The sequence below is a fragment of the Erpetoichthys calabaricus genome, chromosome 4, assembly GCF_900747795.2.
Source record: "Erpetoichthys calabaricus chromosome 4, fErpCal1.3, whole genome shotgun sequence".
NCBI classification, from domain to species: Eukaryota; Metazoa; Chordata; class Cladistia; order Polypteriformes; family Polypteridae; genus Erpetoichthys; species Erpetoichthys calabaricus.
Genome location: NC_041397.2, coordinates 289,160,365 through 289,169,891, shown reverse-complemented (window position 1 = coordinate 289,169,891; position 9,527 = coordinate 289,160,365). Strand labels below are relative to the sequence as shown.

General features: G+C 41.3%; 1 protein-coding gene across 1 annotated transcript in view; it reads left to right on the top strand.

The window, feature by feature from the left end:
* The first annotated feature begins 1,353 nt into the window (after window positions 1-1,353).
* asmt (acetylserotonin O-methyltransferase) overlaps window positions 1,354-9,527 on the top strand; it is a 75,230-nt gene continuing 67,056 nt past the window's right edge. The window contains exon 1 of the mRNA XM_028801204.2: window positions 1,354-1,662. Within this exon, the coding sequence (XP_028657037.1) occupies window positions 1,591-1,662 (72 nt within the window). The 5' untranslated portion in view covers window positions 1,354-1,590. The remainder of the gene's footprint in view (window positions 1,663-9,527) is intronic.

Sequence of the window (9,527 nt, the reverse complement as noted above, 5' to 3'; positions counted from 1 at the left end):
GCGGAAGAAGAACACCGCATTCTGATAAAAACACCTGCTACCTACTGTCAAGTTTGGTGGAGGTTCCATCATGCTGTGGGGCTGTGTGGCTAGTTCAAGGACTGGGGCCCTTGTTAAAGTTGAGGGTCGGATAAATTCAACCCAATATCAACAAATTCTTCAGGATAATGTTCAAGCATCAGTCACAAAGTTGAAGTTATGCAGGGGTTGGATATTCCAACAAGACAATGACAAACACAGTTCGAAATCTACAAAGGCATTCATGCAGAGGGAGAAGTACAACATTCTGGAATGATCATCACAGTCCGCTGACTTGAATATCATAAAATATCAAAAATCTATGGGATGATTTGAAGCAGGCTGTCCATGCTCAGCAAAAATACCTCCATCCAGAATTCAGACACTCATCAAAGGCTATAGGAGGTGTCTAGAGGTTGTTATATTTTCAAAAGGAGGCTCAACTAAGTATTGATGTCATATCTCTGTTGGGGTGCCCAAATTTATGCACCTGTCTAATTTTGTTATGATGCATATTGCATATCTTAATCCAATAAACTTAATGTCACGGCTGAAATACTACTGTTTCCATAAGGCATGTCATATATTAAAATGTAGATATATGTACATATACAGTATCTATTATGCGGTAAAAAAAATTATGCAGTAACTGCAACAGATAGAAACTAATGCAATACAACACAGTTGTGATGGCTTATGGGTAGTTCAGAAACACACAGCGCTGCGCTTTGTTGTTGGTCTAGTTGAAGTCAAAGTCAACTGAACATGGAGGGGTTTTTGTTTATTTATTTCTTGAGGTTCTATAAAAGATAAGTATGGGACACAAAGTTTGTTCTATCTATCTATCTATCTATCTATCTATCTATCTATCTATCTATCTATCTATCTATCTATCTATCTATCTATCTATCTATCTATCTATCTATCTATCTATCTATCTATCTCTTAGATATTTGATAAGCTTATGTCAGTCTCACGGTCAGTCAGCTCTAAACTGGCCAGCGGTCAGTGAGTAAGTGTGCCCAGCAGGGAACTGTCACCTCTTTTCAGTTCCAACCTCTGAAGCTTTGGCTCCTTATGACCCCAGAATTAAAATACGTTGGTCACAAGCGGGGTGAGTATTTTTTTTTTTAAATCGATGCCTGTATTAAGTTTCCTCTTTTCCTTCTTTTTCCTTGTTTCCATTTAACGCATGGCATAAGTATAAGTGATATTGCATATCCTGCAATGGAGAAAGCAGGTTTAGGAAGTGGATGGATGGATGCAGAGTCAGTCTCTGATTAATTACGTTTTTGAAAAGGCAAACACTGGGATGACTTGGCTCTTCTAAATCATTTCTTTCTTCTAGTTGGAAAGCCCAGCAGGCGGCCTGTCATGCGGTTGAAATGCCCCTCCACTACCTCTGAATTTAAACCAATAATCTCCTTATCTGCTTATTTGCCTTTGCATCACTGCAACATATGCCAAGGATGGAGGGTTTTTTTTTGGGGGGGTGGGGGTAGGGTCAGTCACCAAAGAAAGTGATGACTTTGAGTGTATAATGCCTTCAAATCAAGAGGGGAAAACATCGGAATGAGCTCCTCCAGTGAGGTCGAATATCCAAGGAGGATTTTGGACTACATGGAAGGCTTCTTAGTGTCAAAGGTAAGCAAAGGGCTGCTACTCAGATGAATACGCTTTTGGTGTTTGTTTCATATTTCAGAGAAGTTTTTATAAAACTGCTGCAAATAAAATGTATTGGTATTATAATTACTTGGGTAAACAAAATGCATTCTATTTAATAAAAGATCTTAATTTGAGTGCCAAGTTCTATTTTAGTTGCATTAAGTTGTAGTTTCAGATAATGTTAATTATTATAAATCTTTTCATTAGCATTCTTGTACTTTGTTCTTTCCTTATCTATAATAGCTCAATAAATTTATGTGGGAAAATTTCACTTAAATCTTTGTCCCTGCTCTGCAATGGCTAATTGTAGACGTCCATGACGTTCAATGCCTTATTCGGTTCTCTGTGTATTTCGTAAGCTTTGTGCTCATAAGCATGGCCTCTTATCAAATATAGTACATTTCACTTTTTGAAATGTTTCATTGCTTGTTTTTCGATTTTACAAGTTATTTTATACAGTTTGGCTTTGTGCTTCCACTCTTATGTTGTATCAGTGTGTGACAAAAGTATTGGGCTTTGCCAGGAGAAACACTGAGAACGTTTTTTTGAGATTTCATGGAAAAGGGGACAAAATCCCTCGTTAAATGCTAGTTGGTTTCTGTTACAAATCATTATTATCTTAAAATTCATTAAAAGCACTACCACGCTAACAAACCCCCAAAAATACTGCAGTGAGCACAACTGCAAACCTGCTCAACATCAGGACTTTTGAGTTGTGTTCCTTTGTAACCTTCTACCTGCCAAACATCTGCGTGCAGTGACAACGCTTTGACGGTGTGGGTCAGTTCCATGTTCTCTCTTCATTTTTGTGAGCCTCTTGAACCCGACACCGTCAGTACCGTAACTGAGATGAGCTTGGCAGATGAGGACAAAACATACATGAAGCAAGGAGATGGTGAAAAGTGCAAGAGCTTTTATTAAAAAGAATTCGAAACAAAGCAAGTGTTCAAAAAATGCAGTGCTCAAAAGTTAATAAATAATCCCTAAAAACATCTAAGTGTTAGTGGATCAAATAAATAAATCCATTAAAACAAGGTTTCAAATTCTGGCAGGAGTCTTCTTTAAAATTCTCAGTCCCCAGTGCTTCACTTTAAAACTAACGCCTCTCCGGCTTATCCTACTCGGATCTCACAGGACAGAGAGACGTCCATCAACAGGCGCAGACATCCTTCAATCCTGGCCCATGTCCCCACCGCCCGATCCACGGCGTTCCATAGGGAACTACCGGACCCTGCTTCCGCCCCCACCGCTGCCTTTCCAGGCTCCACCTGGTGAAAGCGCACCATACCTTCCCACCGTTGCCAATTGCAGACTCCACCTGGCAAGAGGATACTCCTTAGTGTAACAATCACTCCTGCTCTCTGGTTGCTCAAAAGGAGTGATCCCCGTGGCCCCTCCTGAGTGCTGGCGTCACGCTTCTTCCAGGGGCATCATTCCTATAAGCGCCAGGCTCACTCCGGCTCCTGCCTTTCTCTCTGTCTCGTTTTGTTTTGTTTCATCTTGTCTTGTCTTGTCTTCTCTTCTGTTGCGTCGGCTTATTCTTAAGGCTCCATGGGCACAGTACCTCAAACGTGCACCACAGGATGGCGATGAAGCAATTGAGAAAGACCGCACTTTCACGTGCAGGTGCGTCTCGCCGCCAATTACTCCACCAACTCCCTGCAGCTACGCGAGCGCGCCCACCGAGAATAATCCGGCCAATGGATTATTTTATTAAAACACTCACTTTTTTTTTTTTTTTTTTTTTTTTTTAACTACAAACACCTGGAAAAAATAACAACTGGACCACCAAGAAAACTTCATATAAAAGCAAAAGAGACAGAAAGCATCCTAAACACTGCATCTGCATTCATTCAGACACATTTCACTGGGGCTTTAATGGCAGAGCCTGATGTAGATTGTACACTGAATGAAGGATCAAGTTATCATTCTTGTCACTGTGTCTTCTGTTGCTGTTGCTATATTGAGTTTTCGTATGGTATGGATGTTACATACCAATGTAATAAATCAGCCTGTCGCAGTGTAGTTTTCCTAATGCAAGTTGGTCAATTGACTGCCCTCATGTTGCAATAAGAGCAGTGCCTGAAATGGAGACACGGAAATGCTGGTACTCAATAGACGTTGGGGGGTGGTCTGTCTTGGAGTTTCAAGTGCTGGAGTATACTGAAGTTAGACTGGACAGGCAGGTTGCTGCATTATATGTGCTGGTCTGCTAAAACACACTGCCCGTATTCATTAAATAGTGCCCACATTAAGCACTGAATAAGGGCACCTGGCAAGAGTGAAGCTGCTTTTGTTAGCTGTGGTCTGTTTCATTCCATTAAAGCACAAGTCATCTGTGATGCCAAGATGAGACTGACAAACATCATGGTTTGGTGGCTTGGGACAAACCATGATTCATTAATTTTGAGGCAAAGGAACGTTGATAGGTGACTTGTCGATTGATGACCCCGTACCTGATTGCTGGACGTATCAAGTAGGCAGGCTGCTCTGCCAGCCAATGAAAGTCTGCACCATTTTGACTGCATATATATGAGGTTGATTAGCATGCTCCATATATGGTTGTTTCAGGGTGGCAATGGGGGGAATGCATGATGTGTTCACTTACGCACATCTACAAAATGATCTGGATTTATAAAGAGTAAATTGCAGATTTTTTGCACATACTTTCATGCTCAAAGCCATGTCAAGTTTTATAAATGAGATACCAGGTCATTCAAGACTGTAGATTTTTCCTTTTCAAGTTAATCATTCAAGTCTTGTAGCCCAGAGCAAATCAGTAAATCTCCATTGTTCAATGTTTTCTCTTCCATGTCTTTGCAAATATGCGATTTAAACAGATACTTCATGATGAACACACACACAGGCGTAAATAAGACCAAGTCAGATGGTGAGCTACCGGCTCTTTTGTCACTTTAACGTCGTCGTTAATCGGCAGCTGGTTAAGAAAATGAGTATCAAATAAAAAAAAAAAAAAAATGTAGCTGTTTATGACTAAATCAAGCAATTAAGAGAATCTAAAAAGGCAAGTTCAATAAAATGAAGCACAGAAATGTTACTTGAGCAGTAACACTGGAAAATATTATGTAACTTTTTTGTCAAATAAATAAATACAGATGAATCTTACAATATGTGTTGTGCTGAATTCACATACCTAATCTATGAGAATTTCCCCTTGGGATTAATAAAGTATCTATCTATCTATCTATCTATCTATCTATCTATCTATCTATCTATCTATCTATCTATCTATCTATCTATCTATCTATCTATCTATCTATCTATCTATCTATCTATCTATCTATCTATCTATCTAATCAGACTCTGGATTCTTTCTTAAGTGCCACATGATTAAATGCTGTATATGCAGTACATGCTGTATTTGGCCTCAGGAATAGCCCTCTTTAGGATGCATCAGTAGTCAGCCAACATACTGGGACTCCACTTGCCTTAGAACATAAGAAATCTGACAAACAAGAGGAGACCATTCCGTCTATCAAACTTGTTTGTGTAGCTCATAGCTAAGCTGTCCCACGTATTTTATCTAGTTCCTTCTTAAAGGTTGTGAAGGTTTCTGCTTCAACTACATGACTCAGTAGTTTCAGTCCCACAATTCCTTGCATAAAGAAGTGCTTCCTGGCTTCAGTCCTAAATGCACTTCCCTTTAATTTCCACTGATGCTCTTGAGTATGGGATTCACCGTTAAGCTGAAAGAATTTTGTTGGATCTACTTTATTAAAGCCTTTGAGAATTTTGAAGACCTGGATTAGTTCCACGTGCAGTCTCCTCTGCTCAACACTAAACAGGTTTAATTCTCAGAGTCTCTCGCATTACGACATGTCCTTCAGATCTGGGATGCCCGTTGTTGCTCTCCTCTGCACAGCTTCTGTGGAAGTGCTGCTATGTCTTTCTTGTAGCAACAGACTACTGTGATGAATGCTCCATCTTCAAGCATTTGCAGAAGAGATAATTAAAGATGCAATGATCAGGTTTCCTCCTGCCAGATTATTGAATCAAAGAGGTTTTATCAAACTTGTCCTAGTAGAGGATAACTTTCTTTTTTTAATTAACATGTTGGTTTCTCCCACAAAGTGACATCCCTCCAGTCTTGGTATTTTATTAATAATAGTAGTGAATTATATTTTTGTAGCTCTTTTCTAACCTAATCATAACATTATACATAGACAATGGGGAAGCACTCCAACCACCACCATTGTGCAGTATCCACCTCAGTGATATAACGACAGACATTCTTGTGCTACTAAACTCACGACACAATACCTACTGTATTAGGTGGTGGAGTGGTAAGGGAGATAGTTAGCCAATACGAGACAGGGAACGATAAGGGACAAGGATGGATAAAGCCCTGAAGCCGTGGTGGGCAATTTGGCCAGGACATCGGGAAACACCCTACTCTCTTTGAAAGATATGGCAGATTCACTTTTACGTCTGTCAACTCTGTGGGTAAAGAGAGAGAAGGACCTGACTTGAGGCTTCTGGAGTTCCTTGGTTTTCCCCTAAGGTGTTCTCTGTGCTTCAGCCTAGACCTTATGGGTGGATGAAGCAAATTGTGACATTATGTAATTATGTGTACCATATATAAAGGCAAGCAGTATGATTAGTGGCTAGTTCATTTGATTTTAAAATCCTCTAGGCCAGTTTCTTCAGGCAATATATATATATATATATATATATATATATATATATATATATATATATATATATACATACTCACCCAAAGAACTAAACCATTAGAACCATCAAAATAAGAAATCACACAATCTCAATATTTCTTCCTATCACTTTCTAATTACGTCTTACCTCTTTGTACTGCTACTACGGAAGCTGACAGAGTCCAATACATTGAAAAGTTGGGAATTTCCAACTAATGCAAAGCACTACCACAAGTTTCACAAATTTGTTTCACAATTAAATTAAATTTGCAGTGAGGGTGGATTTTTCTGGGCCTCAGACTGTGCGATCGATCCACTAGTGCACAGGTGTCGAACTCCGGTCCTGGAGGGCCGCAGTGGCTGTAGGTTTTCATTCTATCCTTCTTCTTCATTTGTGACCAGTTTTTGCTGTTAATTAACTTCTTTGCCTTAGTTTTAATTAACTTGACTCATACCTTTTTGTCGTCTCTTTTTCCTTAATTAGCAGCCAAACAATAATAAGACACAAAACAAGCCGCCACATGACCAGCTCACTTGTGCCCAGCACATACTATCTAAAAATAACGAAAGGTGAAGGTCTCAGTAAGGTTGATCTCTCAGGTCACCAAAACAGACAATGTTCTTAGAAAAAACAGAAAATCAAAAGTTTTAGAAATGTCTGCCGTGGTAGAATGAGAGCAGCAACAAGCTGTGGAATTAAATAACGAGTTTAATTAACAGCAAGAATCAGCCTTTCATTACGAGACTGGTTGGAGTGAAAATTGGTTGGAGTTTGAAATCCCAATTTAGCTAGTCACCTGTTAGCTTGTTTCACATCTCATTTCTGTTTGGCTCTCATTTAATGAAGAAAGGAATAAATTCAGAGAACTGAATCCTTAAAAACAGGGCTATTAAAATGAAGGGTAAAGAAGTTAATTAGCAGTGAAAACTGGTCAGTGATTAGGAAAAGGGTTAGAATGAAAACCTGTAGCTACTGTGGCCCACCAGGCCTGGAGTTCGACACCCCTGCACTAGTGAGACTGTCTTTATTTGGGTGGTCTGCAAATAGCCAGAAATTTCTTATCAGTCAGCCAGTGAGTCAATCAGGAACATGTAGCTTTATGTAGATTATGAATTAAGGAGAAAAAAACTGAAAAAGGGGTTGAGGTCCATTAGAACCCCATTTAATGTCCAAGGTTTGAAAGCCAAAAAAGAAATTGCCAGGGTCAATGGCTCACTGAACAACTGAGTTTCAAGCTTTGCATTTTGAAGCTGTGTTCTTAGTTGAAGCTGGTTCCCCAATGAACTTAGACTTTGGTGAAGGGTCGGTTTATATATCCACAGGACAGAAAGGGGTGGAGCTAGCGATAAGGCTGAAGTGACATCACTCTTCTTCCCAGGACTTCTCTTCCACACTGGACAGAAACAGAAAATTCATTAGTAACTGTGTAAACCTCTTAGTCTTTCCCCTGTGTTTCCCCTCAGCATGGCCCATGAGACACTCCCCATGCTTGCATGCATGACAAGATGTATATATATATATATATATATATATATATGTGCATAAAGTGGCCAGGATGAGGATCAGCACCTCCAAGTCTGAGGTCACGGTTTTCAGTCAGAAAAGGATGGAGTCCCCTCAACCAATTGGAGATTTTGTGACTTTTAAGTATCTTGGGGTCTTGTTCACAAGTGAGTGAAGGTCAACAGGTGAATCGGAGCAGCACCCATGGTGGAGAGAGAGCTGCACTGAACAGCAAACCTCTCAGTCTTTGTTTCTGCCTTCACCTATCGTCACGAGTTTCGGGTAGTGACCGGAAAAATTAGATGGCGGATACAAGCAGCAGAAATGAGCTTCCTTCACAGGGTGTCTGGGCTCAGTCTTAGAGACAGAGTGAGAAGTGAAGACAGTCAGTCGCTCAAAGTATTGCCGCTGCTCCTCCGCATCTAAAGGAGTTAGTAGAGATGGTTTGGGGATCTGATTTGGACGCCCCTTAGATGCCTCCCCTGGCAAGGTTTCTCGGGCATGTCCAACTGGGAAGAGACCTTGGAGCAGACCTGGAACATGCTGGAGAAATCACATTTCTTAGGCCACAGGTTCAACACGCCCTTGACCATCTACAGTTTGCATATCAGGATAAGGTGGGAGCAGAGGATGCCATCATCTATATGCTACACCGATCCCTCTCTCACTTGGACAGAGGTAGTGGTGCTGTAAGAATTATGTTTCTAGACTTCTCTAGCGCCTTCAACACAATCCAACCTCTGCTCCTTAGGGACAAGCTGACAGAGATGGGATTAGATTCATACCTAGTGGCATGGATCGTGGACTATATTAAAGACAGACCTCAGTATGTGCGTCTTGGGAACTGCACGTCTGACATTGTGGTCAGCAACACAGGAGCGCCACAGGGGACTGTACTTTCTCCGGTCCTGTTCAGCCTATATACATCGGACTTCCAATACAACTCGGAGTCCTGCCATGTGCAAAAGTTCGCTGATGACACTGCTATCGTGGGCTGCATCAGGAATGGGCTGGAGGAGGAGTATAGGGACCTAATCAAGGACTTTGTTAAATGGTGCGACTCAAACCACCTACACCTGAACACCAGCAAAACCAAAGAGCTGGTGGTGGATTTTAGGAGGCCCAGACCCCTCATAGACCCCGTGATCATCAAAGGTGACTGTGTGCAGATGGTGCAGACCTATAAATATCTGGGAGTGCAGCTGGATGATAAATTAGACTGGACTGCCAATACTGATGCGCTGTGCAAGAAAGGACAGAGCCGGTTAAACTTCCTTAGAAGGCTGGCGTCCTTCAACAACTGCAATAAGATGCTGCAGATGTTCTATCAGACAGTTGTGGCGAGCGCCCTCTTCTACGCAGTGGTGTGCTGGGGAGGCAGCATTAAGAGGAAAGACGCCTCATGCCTGGACAAACTGGTGAGGAAGGCAGGCTCTATTGTAGGCATGGAGCTGGACAGTTTAACATCTGTGGCAGAGCGAAGGGCGCTCAGCAGGCTTCTATCAATTATGGATTTATTTATATTTCTTGGCTGGCCTGGGATTTCCTCAGTATCTTTCTGGAGGAGCTGGAGGAGGTGGTTGGGAAAAGGGACGACTGGGCGTCTTTTCTCAGACTGCTGTCTCAGCAACCCAGACCAAAATTAGCAGCGGAAAATGGATGGGTAT